Here is an 18,489-nt window from a genome sequence, read left to right on the forward strand (position 1 = left end):
GAATACATCAATGCTCTCCCAGCCACTCATGAACTATGTATAGGGTGACACCTGCAAATCTTCTGGTCCCAGTCTTGCACCCCAGGAATGTGTGTCTTGAACTGCTCAGGACCCCTCCGAACAGTGTAAGCTCATTAAAAGTCCATCATTCCATCAAAGGAAATGATTATGTACTAGCCTTTGTTAACCTGAGCAGAGCTTTCCCAAACACTTCAAACAAAACACATTGGTTTAGATAAAAGAATAAAACAAGTTTATTAACTAGAGAAAGATAGATTTTACGTGATTATAAGTGTTTAAGGCATAAAAGTGAGACTTGGTTACAAAAGAAATAAAAGATAAAACCACAATCTAATTCCTAAACTTTACCCAGCTAAATAAGATTAGAAAGCAAGAAGATTTCTCTCACCCCAAAACTTTCAGCAGTCCATGCTAACTGGAAAGCCTTCCAGTTAGAACCACTTCCCCCAGTTCAGTGTACGTTCTTTCAAATGATCTTGCTGCTGTGAGTAGAGATGGGGAGAGAAGAGAGGTCTAGAGGCATTTTTGTCACCCTTTTAATACCCTAACTCCTTGTGCTGTAAAAACCTTTGCTGGGTCCTGGGATCAGGCAGTTCCATAGCATATGTGAGCTTGCAAACGTCTTTCAGGTGAATTGTAAATTTCCTGTTTACAACTCCCCTGATAGTGAATCTCTGATTAAGCAGTTAACAATTTCTTAATACCTGTGCTCAGTTCTTTGGTATGTTTCTGAGGAATTAGTCTGTGGGCATTCTCCAGAACTATAGCACATTACACAGTAAAATCTCATAGTTTCACATGTAGTATTGTTACACACGTCATAACAGTACAATGATGTTCAGCAGATTATGAGTTTTTCAAGTAATATCTCACAAGGCATACTTTATACAAAATATAGTGAAGATGGGGGTACAGGGTATCAAAAGCAGGCAAGGAAGAAGGGTCTTGGAGCCCAGGCTGCAGTCTGACCTCTGCCTTTACACTGCTATTTTTAGCTTTGCAGCATGAACACCATGACCTGAAGTTAGTTTACCTGTTCTCTGAGACTCATTGCTATGGCTTGTTTTTTCTTTTGTGTTTTGCTGTCTTGACGTACCCTCAGTGTGGGGTGACATTGGGTCCATATACTTGCTCTGAGTGGAACTGGTTGAGAAATGAGGAGTGTGTGTGGAGATTGTTGTTGATAAAATTTTCCATCCAGCTCCAGTTTTGAAGAGAATTCTCTTCCGTGTTTAGCTGATTTTAATTTCCTTTTAAGCTATAAAATTCAGGTTGTCCCTTCTTGTTTTAGGAAACTGATTTCCCTTTAAAGGATCTCTTTGGTGATCTTCCCAAGCAATTTATTTGTATCTCCCTCCTCATTGCTCTGCCATGCACATAGTTATCTGTACTGGGAAGCAGCGTAGTCTGGTGATTAGATCAAGGAACTGGGAATCTGGAAATCTTCTGTACTTTCTCTAATCTATCACTCGCTGTGTGGTCATGAACAAATCTCTAATCTACAGTTGTGTCTATTCCCTCTCCCACACTCCACCTGAAAAATGGGGATAACAACACATACAGTGGTCACCATATATCAAATGGTACCATCCCATGTTATCTGAGATATCACAATATTTCCTTATATTTAGAATTGGCAATAACTACAATATCCTAGCTACCACTTATTGGTATCGTTCAGCAAACAATGATTTTCTTGCCAACCGGTGTAAAGTACTTTGAGATTTTTGGACGAACACTGACATATACATTGAAAGTACTTACTATTATCTGATAAAATAAGCAATTAACATTTCAGTTTTTGGTCACACTAGCCCAGGATTCATACAGAAGAGCTAGGGCACTTATACAAACCCATTGTAAATGTCACTCTCATCATTTCATGGGTGGAATCACCTAACTATGATTTTTATAAAATTCTTTCATCAATACCCTGTTAAAATTAATATATGGGACATAATTTAATGAATGTTCTTTCTCCCACCTGTGAAGATTGAAAGGCACACTGTGCTTTTCTTCCATCCATGCAAATAACTCAACTTCAGGAAATTTCATAGCTGAACTGTCTCTTGCATATTAGCACTTACATCTCAGATTTATGGATTTCCTTAAAATTCCAGACTTTCTAAAGTCCCTCCTCTCTGAGTCATGAGGAACTTTTACTGTTATTCATTAACAACTTCAATCCTTGGTTAGTTGCATTGTCTCAGTAGGACAAGCCTTTGGTCCCAGTTAGGCACATAAATTCCTTAGTCAATGGAGGGGGTTAATAAAAAAGAAATAAAAAAAAAAAGGAAAATGTAGGACCCAATTACACAGTCCCCTTGTGCATTGTTGCTATTGGAGGCATAGTGATACCTGTTGTGTTCAGGGCCGGCTCTAGGCACCAGCAAAACAAGCTGGTGCTTGGGGTGGCACATTTTTAGGGGCAGCATGGCCGGCGCCAGAATGCCGCCCCTAAAAATGTGCCCCAGCCGCCCTAGCTCACCTCCGCTGCTGCTGCCAGGCTCTCAAACCTGGGAGGAAGGGGGAGATCCCGAGCGGCCGCGGCGCGCGAAACAGCTGTTTTGCGCGCCGCTGCTCCCCCTCCCTCCCAGGCTTGAGAGCAGCGGCGCCCGCGCTGCAGCCACTCAGAGTCTCCCCCTCCCTCCCAGGCTCTCAAACCTGGGAGGGAGGGGGACACTCTGAGTGGCCGCGGCGCGGGCGCCGCTTCTCCCCCTCCCTCGCAGGCTCTCAAGCCTGGGGGGAGGAGGCAGGGAAGGGGCGGAGTTGAGGCGGGGCCGGGGGTGGGGTAATTAAAAAACGAGGGGGGGGGGGGCGGCCAAAATTGTTTTTGCTTTGGGCGGCAAAAATCCTAGAGCCGGCCCTGGTTGTGATTCACTGATTACTTCTGTAAAACATTACAAAATACCATTTCAGCAGGGACTGTAGAGGGGCCTACAGAATTGAAACTAAACAGCCATTAAATACATTCATCAACGTGCTTGCAGTTCTCCTTTCAGGGCAGGTTAAGCAATAATAAATACTGAGCCAAGAGAATTAGTCTGTACCCCAGAGTATCTAAACAAATAAAAAGCACATAACAATTGGCACTGTTCTTCTATAGGCTCTCCACACCAACTCTTCTTGGTAATGAAAGGTCTTAGGGATCAGCGTTGGAATCCTTCCTTTCTGGCATTTGTAAGAATTAAGATGTGGGTGAGTGGGAGATTGCTAGAAGGAAATGTGTTTTTTCATTACTTCAGAAGGAATGTGAGAGATTCTCTTCCTTCCTTACTGGTCTCAGCTACCTTCCTCCCACATACCCATTCTTCTTTTCTCAACCCCCGCCACCGAGCAGAACATCCTACTTTTTTCTTAGGCTCATAATCATTAGTGCTGGATATGGTGTTAATGCCACGGCTCTGGTCTGTGTTGGCCAGTAGGCCCTGTGCAGAGCTTGAACGCTGCAGAACTCTTCCTTCCATGCCTGAGATTGCTAAACTTCTCTAGCCTGCCTCAGTGGGCCAGGGGAATATGAACCATGAAAAGACTCTCCTCATTATCTCGTCATTGTCTGTTTCCTTCACTTATCAGAACGAAGAGCTCCTCAGGAGGCAAACATCCCAAGGTCCCTCTTAATCAAATCCTTTTGAATTACAAGAGCATCTGCTGTTGCAGCACAGTTAGTTTTTCAATTTACCCTACTGTTGTCAGTAACTTTACATGACTCCTTGTTATCCAAGCAACTAAATTGTTTATGACGATAAGGATCTCATCCTCTCCTGGAATATTTCCTATGAATATTCTGATCTCTTCCTGCTATTTCTTTGCTGCTTCCCCAGTTGCTGCTGCTCTGTTTGGTTAAAGCCTGTCTAGGGAGAGGGAAGACATTATTAAATGAGTCCATTTTAGAAATACGAGTACTTCCGAGTCTCCCTTCTCCTACTTGTTAGATGCTACTAAAGCAAGTGAGCACCCTCATTTGCAGGCTCATTGAAGGGTCCAAGAATAGAGTAGCTACAGGGACTGAACTTCCCTGCTGCCATTAAAAGTGATGCCTCCAGGACCAGGGACAACATTTTGTGTTTTCGGGTTTTTAACAAAAATGTGAATATTTTTTCTGCAAAAGTGGATTTTTGGGGGGCAAGGGAAGGTGTGAACACATTTCTTTTTTGTCAAAAAGCCATTTTTCATTGAAAAATGTTTTGACAGAACATTTTCTACCCTCTCTAGTTATAATCTGGTGGGCCATAACTTCTGAATGCTTAATGTCTATTTTAGAGGATCAGCGGTCAAGACTGGCCATCTCAAAATTTGACCTCATTTTTCCCCCTTGTATCTCATCACAAAGTCCATGCAACTGTTGCCAATTTTTCTTTCTGATACAAATGCTTCAGTTGTTTTTCTGCTAAAATAAATAAAATGCAGAAATATAAAATCAACATCAGTCATAGACCTAAATTAATAAATCAGCATGCCCAGGCTGGAGATAATAAACAGCCCTAAAATTTCATATCAATGTGCACAGCTCCAAAACAGATTTTTTTTTTTTTTTTTAAAAGAGAGAGTCAGAGGTAAGTGGAAGAAAAATGGTTAGACAATAGATGTAACTTTTAGGCTTCCAAGGTTATTTGTTTTTCATTGACTTTAAATTGTTTTAAAAGTGCTCCAGAGTCTCATTTCAAAAAATAATCACGGCTTTTTGCAATGCATAACAAAACACTCAACACCAATAACTCCTTTGCTGGGATTCTATTCCTTTTGCTGTGTCAACATAATTGATAATGTTGGCAGACAAAGAAGGATGTAAACACACTGTAGCCATATTAGCACCTGCAGTATTAGCAACACAGAAAAACAGCTGATTTGATAAATACAAAATGGTAAAATGGATAAGGGAAAATAGGGTCAGGTTTCTAGGTGGGTGTTAAAAATTAGATAGTAAAATCTTATTGGGGAATAAAAGGAAAATGCACTGAGAATATTTGTTTAACATTTGAAAAAGAGAGATTTTAATTAAAGGGTTCTTTTTGCTGCCCCCAGCCATACCTCTGGGAATTATAGTTATACGAGGAGATTGTGACTTGGAGGCCTGTCGTATGTACATTGACCGGCTACAAGAGGTGAGTCAGTGAGAATTTCAGTTATTACTTATTGATTTATGACATACTTTTCTCAAGTCTGAGTGTGTTACAGAACGATAGCTATAGACACAATGTATAAGAAATGCTTCACTTTGCTCGCCCCTGAAACTGAAACTTCTCGAGGGTGGGACATGGGAGCTATTATATATTCATGAACAGTACTGCACAATATTTGGAGGACAGGAAGCAAGAGAAAGAATACTCTATCAATTTAAAGCAAAGAAAGGAATGAAAGGTAGTAGGTGGACTGTATTTACTGATGCTGGAATTTGATCAGAACAGCCACCCCATGAATCTTGCAAAAATAATGTGGGTCCTTCAATGAAAAGTAGTAGTTAGGATTAGGAAGATCCTGATTATTCATGTAAGGATAGATATCATGTAAGGATAGATAAATGGAGCTGACTATGCAAATGGTGTAATATCTGTATGGAAGTGACTCTGCTCATATCTGTGGTAAAGCTATGAGCATGCCAAGTATGAACTAGGTATTTCCAGAAGCCTGTGTTGACTCTGAGGGGCCATGTAGTTAATAAAAGTGCTGCACTTTCTCTATTGACAAATTGTCTCCTAAGAGCTGATTAAACATTACATTCTGTCTCGAAGACAGAATCTCCAAATGCTCCAGTAAGCAACACTCAAAATAATTTAAAATATACATATATTTAGGAACCAAGGTAATGGACTCTCATTAATGAGATGTAACAGCTGTTACTTTATTTTTACTTTCTGGTAGGTGTTTTTTATCAGTCTCTATTATTTTTGTCCAAGATCTTCAAAAACAAAGGTCAGATTTAGGCTCCCAGGTCCATACTGAGGGCACCAGAGGTGGTGGCCCAAAGTGCTAAGCATCCCACCACTCCCCTTGAAGCCAGTTGCAGCTGCTATAGTGCTCAGCCCTTTTGAAAATGAAGCTACTTATTTAGATAGTTAAATGCAGATTTAGGAGCCTAATATTAGGATTTATTTTTAAAATTTTGGCTAGGATGTACATCAGCAAATGGAGCTCTTACAATGCAAACAACATGTCAGGACTACAAAACAGAAGTGTGCTGTATCTTAATATAGAGACAGGTTTGGGAGTGATGATGCAGTGAGAGGATTTGGAGGACATTTCCCATCAGATTATAAATTATGGCCTACATTCATCATGTGCTCAAAGCCCTGGGTAAAGGATGGAAAGTAGCTTCACTCAGCATGGAAGAGACCTGGAAAGGAATTCTGACTCTGAGTTATCTCTGGCTCCAGTTTGTGCGGGAACTATGTTACTGCAGCCCTTTACTGGGTTTAACTTCCCTTGCTTATGCTGGCTGAGTTCCACTGGTTAGCACATTGTGGGAGGAGATGGACTGGGGCCAAGGCTCACCCACTCCCCACCTACTTACTCACAGGCTGGGAAGTGGAAGCCCCACTAAGTGTACAATGACTCCCCCTCATACCCACACTTGCTATCTTGGCAGGGCTCACAGTTTGTTGTGAATATTCTACATTTGAGCTGTTGTAATAGGGGGATACAGGTCACTTGGTATGTCATTGTTCCCTCTTAGGATGAACATATGGTAGTTCTTAGAAGTTCTTATATCCGCGGATGCAAATATCTATGTTTGCGGATCGCAGATCAGATGCAGATACAAATTTTGTACCCTCACATGGCTCTAAGAATTGGGTTTCTGGGCCAAACAGTTCAAAATGCAAAATTTGCTTTCCAGAAATATCCTCAGTATTAACTTCAGATCCTCTGAGTGAGCGAGCGCTGCAGCCAGTAGAGTTTTTTGCTAGAATGCTTATTGGAAGTGAGCACAAAAGAGTTGCAAACATGATGAAAGCTAATAGTCTAAAAAATGTGAATAAATAGTTGCAAAATTCTTTTGTGTTTTTTACCCTGTTCTTGGGTGGAGTTGCACATGCTAAATAAATAAATTGGGTGGAGTTAGTGTGGGCATCTCTTGTGTGGAGTTTGTAAATTGGTTTTGGATTCATTGCCATTGTCATTTCTTTTATTCTTACATTAGGACCTGCAGTCGGTAACTTCTACTACGCAGAGAGTTCACTACCAGGTAAAATATGAAGAGCACTTCTTGTTTTAATTCTTTAAGATATAGAGAAAGGTTCGTCTCAGCAAGGAATTGATTGATGTTTGAATTCAGATTACATTCCCTGTATATGAAGCCAGACTTTGAATAGAGTGTGTTATCTTAGATTACCCTTAAATTGCCAGGTATCCCAAAGTTTGAGATGAGTTTCTGTATCCTCACAACGCAGCCCCTTATGTAGCAAACCATGGATTGTAGAACTGTTCTCAAAATTATTTTGGGTTGGCACAACATCGTAATGTAGGTTGTACTGCAACACCATTGCATTTTTTCTCAAATTAGTGTTTTGAAGAGTTTGTCCTGTAGGACAAATGGCTAAACCTGAATAGATACTCTCACTTTTTCTGATAAATGGAACAATAATATAATATTTCACACAGCCAGTAGCCTGAAATAACACAGTATGTCAGTGAGATTAAAAACAGCAACCCTGGAACATTTATAACCACTGTGCACCACACAGATCAGAATGTGCATCTATCCCAGCTTTAAATTAATTCACACAGATACATTTTAGAAGCTGGTTGTCTAAATTGTGCGTGCAAATCTTTCTTTTGCACATAAAACAGAATGCTGTGTAGCATGGTTTCCATTTGTATTTGCAACTTAGAAGGCCAGTTATGTATTTCTTAACTACGTTGTCATATGCGAAAACTGGGATACTGTGCCTGGGGTATTTTATCTGGTTCTATATTAGGAAATGCTCGCTTAAAATTAATCATTCTGTCCGCTGTACCACCTTAAAATTGAAAACAGGGATTTGAATAGAATATATCAGTGGGACTGCCCACCTGAGATTGACTTTATTGTCTCCTGCACTAATTTGTCATTGGCAATGGATTACTAATGGTATAGTAAAGATTTACTGTGATAGAATCCAAACCATACGGCTCAAACCTGCAAGATGCTGAGCATCCTTGGGTTTAATGTCTCCAACTCCCATTGAAATCAGTAGGAACTGAGGGTATTAAGTACGTCACAGAAAGCACTCAAGTACATTGTAGTTACGAGAGCATTATGGTTTAGGAACAGATTATTTTTTGAGGATCAGTGATTAGTTGGGTGACATAGACTCCAGTTAGACATAATCCCCAACATATGCCCTGAGCCCTGGTAGATACTAATAGAAAATGTACATTTGGAAAAAAATGATTTTGAAATTTCTTTTTTGAATGGGTGTTTGTTGGTTCCGTTGTTCCCCTTCCAATTTCAACATCATACTGTTGATATTTGTGTCAGCCACTTCCAACTATTGAGCATAAGAGCATTATACATTAGACAATAAAATGGTGAGAATTATTCCACTCAGCTCATTATAGAAGAGTCCATATCCAGAATTACCCTAACTGGCTGCTGGCTGCTTCACACAAAGGAACAGCTGGACGTAAAATGCTGGACTAAGTGTGTATGTATATGCAGGCACAAACTAGAGTAGCCAAAGTGTGAAATGTCAGAGATCATCCTCCCTACAGCACTGAGATAGCTCTAACCCCTGTAGTTATCTGCTCTGTATAAATGAATCACCTAACTGGATCTGGAAGTGCAAGTCAGCTTGAAACCTCAATCAATACTTTATGATGTTTCATTTTGAATGGCACTGCCTTTATGTTTTGTCTTCTGTGCTTGTTTATCCTTGATTGTTCAGGCATCTGTGTATTCTCAGTGGGTTCTTGCTACAAACTGTCTTGTTAGATTAATTTGGGGGCTGTTCCACATTTTGTTGGCAACCAACTATAAATTATGGAAAGGAAGAGAAATCAGGGCAAGAGCAGGAGTAAAGTGCTTCAGCTGATAGCATTGTCTTCATATCTCACTAATAAGGTTTCACAGGCACTTTTAAATCTTATAAACATTTACATTTCTCTCTTGGGCCTCCTCTGCAGTTGGAAATGAGGAGAGTCAGCATAAACTCTATCAGTGAGCTCGCTGCAAATTCAAAAATTGCTGCTAGATTTTTTTTTCATTGTTTGTTCCTCGGATATGTTTAATGCATATTCATATGAGTGATACCTGCCCATCCAGGTTTAGCTACTGAGGCAGGCCTGCCCTCAGTGAAGTAATTGAGGAAGCACATTCAGATTTCTGATTTGAGTTTCCACCTGGCAATGTTATCCTTTCCACTGCATCTTCTGATAGGTTCCAGGGATCTGACCCCATGTCTGCTTCAGTTCCTCCTCATACCATCTACCCTTCTGATATACATCAATAACCTCAGATTCTTCCTCATTTTCATCCCCTGCTTCTTTTACTCTAGTCCTCACCCTATTGTCAAATAAAAGGGTACGTAGTAGTATATATACACACACACACACACACACACATTAGTAAATCCAAAAAAATCCTCTAGGCCATAGTTTCCCTCAGTAAGTTCTAGACACACAGCACATCCACTCACTCACACAAACAAACTCTATAAACTAAGCATACTATTTCTCCTACAAGCTGAGATGGAAGAAAGATGGTTACTGTTATCCCTATTTCCAATTACTTGCGAGGCACTCAGGATAAGAGTTGAGTCAGTCCTGCTAGCCACAGATGTCAGGTTCCAGGGAGCTTTACATGTTTCCACGTGTTTCAGACCTGATGTGTAGACCACTAAGCCAAGTCATCGCATAAGTATGCGCATAAGCAGAGTGGGGATTTTCTGCTTTCCTTCTCCTGATATCTCTTTAAGGACTTAAGTGTACAGTTGTATTCAAACATAGGGCAGTGGATGCAAGAAAGGAAATATATGGTGACCAAAGACAAAAGGAGGGAAGGACAGATAAGCACTGGCAATAAAGGAATGCAGGACTTAGAGACTCCAGTAAAATGCAAGTTTGGGAGTGAATTGAGACAACTTTACATTTTGTGGAGTAGAGGTGGGTATGGGTAATATTTGTAAGAAGTTTTTCATCAAGTGAAAACTGTAAACCTGTAGCAACTCAGGCAAAAGTTTGCTGCTGGGACGCTAGCAAAGTGCCAAATCTTTGAGTGCACTGAAACATTGTATAAGTTGTCTGGAGCAGCCTTTGCTTTTTCCTCATGGATAGTCAGGAAAGGAAGCCAATAATAGATGGAACAAATCAAGCCCAGAGGCAGAAGCTAATAAGATGAATCTTACAAAAGCTGGTAGGCTGCCAAGGAAAGTTGTTAACAACTTGCAGTTGCCTCGTGCCAAACTAATATGCATCCACCTGGCTGAGAAACAAAAGACACAGTCCATCAAAACATTAAACACTAATCATGGGAACAGCTTATTGTAAACAATGCCTAGAGAGTGCAAGCACTCTGCTGACCAAGAATAACGGGGAAGCCAGGAATGTGTGTATGCGTACAGTACTGGAATAACCCTATTACATCTCCAAGTGTTGAGGAAGCATCTAATACCTTTAGATAAATGAAGAAGCAGTGCATGATACACACTAACATATGGAGATGTGACTTGTGATTTGATCAACCAGAAGTTTCATTTATCTAGAGTTTAGCTGAAAGTACAACCTCACTCAGAGATTTTCCCTAGGAATTTACAAACAAACCAACAAATTCTTGAGCATCCTGATTTGCACATCTCTGCAATCTAGGGGAATGGAGAGATGAAACACCATTTCCCTTCCCCCTAGATTCTTTGGTTTCTTCAGACACCTTAGAAATATCTCAGATAGTTGGAAAACAAATAATCATTTGCAAAGCAGAAAAACAAAACTATCCACAGGGGAATAAATGTTATTTCCACGTTTCTAAATGATACAAATATTGATGAGTAAATCCACAAAAATTAAGAGCTATTAAATAAACAAAGTACTTGACAGTATCTGTATTGAAGCTCCAAATGTGTTATTTGTGCACAATAAAGGGAAACCGTCCATTATGTTACCTTCTATACCTAATACAGTTTCCCTCTTGTGTATTAAGCAGCCTCCTTCTCCTCCTCCATATAAGCTGCACATTTTCAACAGTGAAGGTAATTAATCACTGGTAATTACCTTTACCTAGAGGTACGATATATTCTCCATCATCTGAAGTCTTCAAATCAAGGTTGTCTTTCTAAAAAAATATATTCTAGTTCAGTGTTTCTCAAATGGTGGGTCGTGGGAAGGTTGGAGATGGGTTGGGCCCAATGTGGAGATGAGGTCTTGGGTGGGGGTGGAGAGTGAGCCTGCCCCACACTCACCCTGCAGCAGCAGCTCCTGTCCCGTGGGGCTGGGCCTAACTCCCTCCTCTGGACATTGCAACCTGGCATGCAGGGTTACAGTGCCACTCACTCAAATTTGGCCCAGCTGCCCCTCCATCATGACAGAGTGGTGGCTGGGCCACACCTGAGTGGCGCTATGATCTCATGCACCAGGTGGCAATGCCCGGAGCCAGAAGCTGAGCCCAGCCACGTGGGACAGGAGCTGCCACTATGGGGTGAGTGTGGGGTGTGCTCACTCTCCTATCCCCACTCCAGCGCCTTTCCTCGCACTGGGCCCGGAGTAGGGTGGAAGGTGCTTCTGTGAGAGGTCAGTACCCCTTTGGCAGGGCAAGGAGAAGGAGGTAGCAGTGGCAGAGGAGGAGAAGGACACTGGCCTGATTTTGAGCCCACAAATTTGGACCCTGAGTGGGTCATAAAAAAAGACAAGATGCAGCTGGTGGGTGGTCTTCCTGAAAAGTTTGGAAACCGCTGCTCTAGCTTCAATAGAAGTTAGATGTTTGATGCAAGAATTGCTAGGTGGAATTCCATGGGCTGTTTTGCAGGTCAGACTAGAACATCATAATGGTCCCTCCAGGCTTTATAGTCTGTGACTCTCTAACTCGCTTTGTGGTGCTAGATCTTTAAACAAAAAATAATTGAAACGAAATAAAATGATTATCATGCTGTGGTGTCCATGTAAAACAATGTTTTCTCAAATGGAGCCTTTCCTCCCCTTTGTGCTGTTATTGATCCCCATTCCCTGCACCCTGGTGCATACCCACCATAGTCTGTTGTCCTTATTCGTTGTGCATTCTAATTCAGGGCCAGATTCAGCTCTGATTTACACTCCATGCAACCCTACTGGACATCTCTGCTGTAGATGTAAATCAGAGCAGAATTTGGCCCTAAATGTACAGAAGTTTTGGGTGTTCACTTATGACCAATTGGACCGAGTCATCTCCTACGCTGGTAAATCATTCAGCACAGTGTTGCAATCAGCTGGCCTGTTGGTCTAGTGGCAGCACAAGACAGCACCATATAGTGGATCAGAGTCTGGGTTCTTTGCTCCCCAGTTCAGATGAAACTGAGAGTGCTGCAGGACCAGTATGTTCAGCTCTTTGGTGCTGTTGTGTGCAGGGGAAGCCTCATATTTCTCCTTAGTAATTCTCCTCTGGGCAGTTCTAGTAGTGGTGTTGCCAGGCTTCGAGAGGCATCTCTCTTCAGCCAGAAGGATGGTTGTGTTAGTGGATTATTGTTATTTGTTCAAATGACAGTGGCACCCAAAAGTGCTAATGTTTCCAAACACAGAGGAAGACAGTCCCTAACCTAATGAGCAGACAGACTAGAAATATGAAGATAGATGGAGGGAACGGGACAAGGACACAACGTACAAGCATTGTGATCAGGGTGAAGACAGGCGTATAATGGCATGTCTACACTGCAAAAAATAAAGTATGGTATTAACCTGCGTTATCTAACTGGGGTTAAAATAGCAGTGAAAACAAGATAATTTGGGTTTTAATTCAGATTAGCACTTGAGTTCAACCCCAGGCTGCCCTGCAAGATTTCACTCAAACTCCGAACCTGAGTTAAAAGCTGAGTTGCTGTGTCTTCACTGCTATTTTAACCCATGTTAGCTAACCTGATTAAGAACACACCTATTTTTGCAGTGTAGACATAGCCTTACTGACATGTTTGTTTGTCTCCAGTGTCTGTTTTTAGACCCCTCCCATCTCAATATTCATCATCGTCTCCACCACCGTAAATGAGTAATTCCCATGTGACATAGTAGATGACTTAGTTAGCTTTGATACTGGGCTTTTGAGACTTCTGAGCTGAAGGGAATGGGTACCAAAGGATATGACTGGTGTTGGCAAAGAAGATGGGTTTGCACATAAGAACTGACAGCTAGAAAGTGGGACTAGGCTAATTAACTTTTACCTTTAGGGTAAAGTCAGCAAAGAAAAATAAATGGGTAAATAATACAGTTTTAGACAAGAGGTTTTTTTTAAATGTTCTTTCCCTCCCCCACACCCAGGATCAGGAAGGTTCCTTCCCACGAGTACTTTCTGTTCAGAGGCTCTCTCCTAGATGGTGCTTCCTAGATGGTAAGTGTATCTTCCTCTGGTGCTATGATCAGGTCTTGTCATTGATACACATTGAGAGACTAGTATTTCCAAAACTCTGAGCGTAAAGGCCAGGTGCTGCCCTTTGCTGTGCTAGGCAGGTAAGAAGGAGAAGGGTGCCTCTTCTTTCCTTCTCAGAATCAGAGCAAGACCTTTCTCTTGTGTGTGGCTAGAGGCCTGGCTGACTAGTGTGCCTGCTGTGGCCAGCAGCACTTAGATCAACATAGCCTGTGGCAACCCACTGCAGCGAGTTTCCCAGCCCAGGTCCACAGACTACAGCGCTAAAAATATCTGTGTAGACAGTGCTTTTAAGTTGCAGATCGGGCTCCAAAGCCCACTGCCATCCCTAGGCTTCAGAGCCGAACTCCAGCCCAAGCTGAAACACCTACGCAGCTGTTTTTAGTATGGTAGAGCAAGCCCAAGTCTGTCGAGCTGGGCTAGGAGGCTCGCTGCCATGGGCTGTGTAGATGCACCCCCCTCACCGGCTGTTCTTTTTGAAAGATACAGCATAGGGTGACCAGATAGCAAGTGTGAAAAATCGGGACGGGGTAGGGGGTAATTGGCACCTATATAAGAAAAAGCCACAAATATCAGGACTGTCCCTATAAAATCGGGACATCTGGTCACCCTAAAACAGTATGTTGATCCTGGCCGTACTTTGCCCCCAGTATGGCTGCATCTGTTTATAGCAGGCCTTTGAAATTGCCTTTGAAGACAAGTGTTGTTGTTGTTGTTGTTGGTTTTGGTTCATTTTTGGTCTTTTTGGATTTCAACTTTCCTCTGCAATGTTGAAAATTAAAACACAGCAGCAAAATGCTACTGCATAAAAACCCCAAAGTGAAACTGTCAAGTCTGTAGTTTCGTTGCCCAAAGTAAGTGCCATGCATAAGGTAAACAGATAGCACAGATGGTGAAAAACAATGTAGACAGTTCAAATGCTTTCAGTTTTAATAATCTAAGCTGCTTTCATAAATAGAACTTTTTTCTCTTCACCTTTGCCATGAACAGACTGCAATTTTCTTGAATTTATTTTCAATTCAAAATTATTAGCCAATTATTTGATCTGCAGCTTGTTCACAAGCATTTGATTTATTTGATATAAAAAATTGAGCTGATATGGTTGGACACATAAATCATATGTTGTTTTTTTTTGTTCCCTGAATGAAAGGCAACTCTTTGTATTAGGTTTCTGGTATGATTGTCTCTTATTACAAATCTGAAATTCACTTTCCATACTTTTGCATTATTTTCCTAAAATTTGCTGTTTTAAAGAACATTCCTGCCAATAAAATCATTTGCTGGAAATGTTAGCAGAAAGTGGGGGGAAACAAGAGCAGATATGAATATGGTCAGAACAAATAAATTGTTTAGCAGTATCTGCTGAGCACTATTAACAACGCAGGGATAGACTTTTACTTGCCTCCTTTGTAGAGTGTTTTGAGATCTACTGATGAAAAACACTATATAAAAGCTGTGATATTATTATTATAAAATATATTAAACTTCACAGTGAGCCTTAAAGTTCACTTCATGTGTGTGATATTTTTTGTGATTGGATTTTTTGATAAAGTACCGTGACCTTTGTTTTGTTAAACTCTGCCTTTAAAATCTCCACATTAGTCCTCATGAAAAGCTGGCATGACTCCTCTAGTTGTCTTTACTCAAGGGCTGAATTTAGTCCAATCTACACTGTAGATTCAGTTTTGCTCAGAGCTCTTTCTTTAACACAGCTCTGCTGTTTCCCTTTCTTGCAGCAACTTCTGCTGATCGTTTTTACCGCATTGACAGATCTCAGGTAAATTTCCATCCATTTACTGTTTCTATAGATCTTTTTAAAGCATTGTCAGATACAGCTTAAAATGAATTATCTGTATTTGTTCCTGTGTGTCTTAAAGTTCTGCTGATGCCTCATGAAAAACTGAAATATATTTTGGGCCAGATCCTCAGCTGGTGTAAATTGACATAGCTCTACTGAAGTTAGTGACAATTTATACCCACTGAAGATCTGCCCTTCTATCTACAAGCAATTTGATGTTAAAATAGTTTTCTCCATTCTTCTTCTTTATCCTCTATTTCTAAGGACATATGTGTGCAAACAGAATATTTATCAGTTTATCTTCTGCTGTTTATAACAAACCTGAAAACCTAATCTTCTGTGTATGACATTGGATAGCTGTGGAACTTACGATGTTATAAATGGCGAATTATGATTAGAGCTGTATAAAATGCGCATAAAGAAACAGAAAACAATTATCAAACTCCACTGGTTTCAGGTTTTATTTCCAAATTGAGTGTGAGAATAATTTATGACCCTGGACTTAGTTTTTAATCAGGTTGGGCCAGTTAATGGTTTTGCATCACAATCATGCAACTGTAACACACTGGGCAGGTGTGTCTTTGTTCCTCTTCTGGACCATGTGAAAAAGTCTCCTGAGTCTGCTACTGTCTCCAAGTTAATGGAGATGGTCCTGTAGCTTGTGCAGTAGAGGATCATGCTTGTAGACCAGAGGTCCCAGCTTCAATTGCTGTGAATCACCTGAGAAGAGATGTCTTTACACAAGTTGCTAATTTGACAAATAGCCAGGTGTCTGCTTGGATGAGGTTTTACTTTAAAGTTTGGAGAACCTGAAACTTACAAGCAGAGTGAAGTAAAATGTTGGCTTGAACCTCTAGGGATGTGATCCTACTGAGTTTTGCACAGCTTTCGTTATGAAGCTATAAATGCCCTTTGGTTTGCTCTCTCCCTCCTCCCCCATCTCTTTGGGGTTGAAAGCGAGGATCCATGATCTTTCCACTGAGCACAGGATTGCAGATTTACTCTCCCTCACACTCACATTGAACTTCCCAGAATGGTAAAGGGGTGGGGATTTCTGAACCGTCTTCTATGTCTCCAAGGAATTGGAAGGAGAGGGACAGTGATAATGGAGATGCAACCCCCCACTAACTAACTAACTAACTAGGCACAGAAGAAATAAAATGGCTTGGGAGAGTCCCACCAAGCTCTGAAATGTTCTTCTGTGCCAAGGAAGGTCAGTTCTGGCTTTCCGGGCAGCCCTCAATCCTGAACACTGGCAGGAGTGTCTAGCCACAAATGTCAGTGTCAGCAGTCTCTGTAGATCTTTCAGTTGTCTATTGGGAGGTGTTGCTCAGTTGTTGGTGGAACATAGAATAGAGACCAATGGAGACAAGGTGGAACCAGCCTTGTAAGCATTGTTACGGAATTGATACTTGCTGCAGATGGAGGGGGAAATCCTGCAGGATGGGCCAATTTTCACCTAGCTTTCTAATAGCCAGTTTGGCCTCCTGACAGATTGCTGGTGACTCATTATTGACTCTCTGTCTCATTCTAAAAGGAACATTTGCACTTTGTGACGGAAATTTCTCAGGACGAGATTTTTATCCTGGACCCAGAGCTGGTGATATCACAGCAGGTGGGGACGCCGCCGGGAATGCCTGATCTGGTAGTGGAGCAGGCCTCTGGGTAAGTACTTCCTTTCCCAGGCTGGGCTCTGGCCTTTGCAGCTTTTCCAGGAGTGGGCTCTTCCCTTCCTGCACTCCGACAGTAGGAAGAGGAAAAGGCAGATATTAAAGTAAGGAGTTGGGTAAACAGATCCATTGATCAAATTACAAACTCTTTCTCTATGGGGCTTAGGTTCAGATACTGGTACATGGAGTCTTAAATTGACCTGTGAACCTAGGAGTTACAATGAAGTGTCTCCATTTCCCCTTGTCCTGTTGATGGCTCAATATATGCTCACACTGAAGTAAACCCCACACTCACTTCTCCCAATGAGCTATGTAGGGTTAATCCAGCTAGAAAAGTACTGCAAATGAATGAGTATAAGGGAGCTTCAAACTGGAGAGTGAAAAGCAGTCTCTGTGGAATTCATCTCTTTCTCTTTCTTCCTTGTGTTTTTAGAATATCGGATCGGTGGAACCCTGCAGTCCGAAAGCGGATGCTGAGTGACAGTGGCCTTGGCAAAATTTCCCCGCACTACGAGGTACCTGACAAACAAAAGGACGCCAGCCAGACACACATGCTGCAGTAAGAGCCCTCTGCATTTCTCTGCTTGATGCTGCACCGTCACCATCAGGACTGACAACTTTTAATTGGTCTTTTAAAATGTAGTGGGTTACAGTGACAGGATGAAATGGAATCTCTCTTTTTTCCCCCCACTTCTTCCTTCTGGTTCATCCTCTTTCTCTGTCTGTTGCTTTTCCTTTCCTTTCTTTCTCCAGCTTTCAGTCTTCCATAGTCTTAAAAACATTGGTCCAGATTTCCAAAAGTGAGTAGTGATTTTGGATATGTCAAATTTTGGGCTGCAAAACTGGAGGCACCTTAAAGGGTCCTGGTTTTCAGAACAAGCTGAATGCTCAACCTCTGAAAAAAGCCCCCTTTAAGGTGCGCCAGGTTGATCACCCCAAAATGGAGGCTCGCCAAATCACTAGTCATTTTGAAAATATAGGCCACAGCTTCCAAGGGATCAGAGCCAAGGTTAGCATTTTGGGGCAGGCCTGTTAGACAACTTTTTGCTGTCCCACTTCCACAATGTAACAGCTTCCTATCCACCATGATCATACCATGATGTTCAGGGCCAGTTTAAGGATTTGGGGAGAGTCAATGAGATGATTCTTTAGGCTACACCCCAGACTTAATTGACGCTCATTACATAAAAGGTGTGTATTTGCGTGTGCATGTATCTTTCATTTTCCCCACCCTCTCCACTTTTTTCAGAAGTGGAGCCCAGCTGCTTGTTCCTGTTGGTTGAGATTTTTCAAACACTAATGAAGGGATTTAGACACACAACTCCCATTGAAACTTAAATGGGAGGAGGCTTGCTGAATTCCTTTGTTAGTTCTGGAATTCTCACCTTTTTACTATAGCAACTGATTTAGATTGATTTACATCAATTCTCCTTTACATTTCCAGTTACTTGCAGTCGGGGGGGGGGGGGGGGGGGGAAGAGGAG

The 18,489-nt window shown here is 41.5% G+C and overlaps 1 protein-coding gene across 2 annotated transcripts in view; it reads left to right on the forward strand.

Annotated features, from left to right (window-relative positions):
- Nucleotides 1-18,489, forward strand: part of DGKI (diacylglycerol kinase iota) — a 309,310-nt gene that overhangs the window by 234,850 nt on the left and 55,971 nt on the right. For both annotated transcript variants that reach the window (XM_065403383.1, XM_065403389.1), the window contains 6 exons: nucleotides 5,047-5,126; nucleotides 7,160-7,204; nucleotides 13,432-13,501; nucleotides 15,274-15,314; nucleotides 16,873-17,000; nucleotides 17,439-17,564. In XM_065403383.1, coding sequence (XP_065259455.1) covers nucleotides 5,047-5,126; nucleotides 7,160-7,204; nucleotides 13,432-13,501; nucleotides 15,274-15,314; nucleotides 16,873-17,000; nucleotides 17,439-17,564 — 490 coding nt within the window. The remainder of the gene's footprint in view (nucleotides 1-5,046; nucleotides 5,127-7,159; nucleotides 7,205-13,431; nucleotides 13,502-15,273; nucleotides 15,315-16,872; nucleotides 17,001-17,438; nucleotides 17,565-18,489) is intronic.

Source organism: Emys orbicularis, chromosome 1, assembly GCF_028017835.1.
Source record: "Emys orbicularis isolate rEmyOrb1 chromosome 1, rEmyOrb1.hap1, whole genome shotgun sequence".
NCBI classification, from domain to species: domain Eukaryota; kingdom Metazoa; phylum Chordata; order Testudines; family Emydidae; genus Emys; species Emys orbicularis.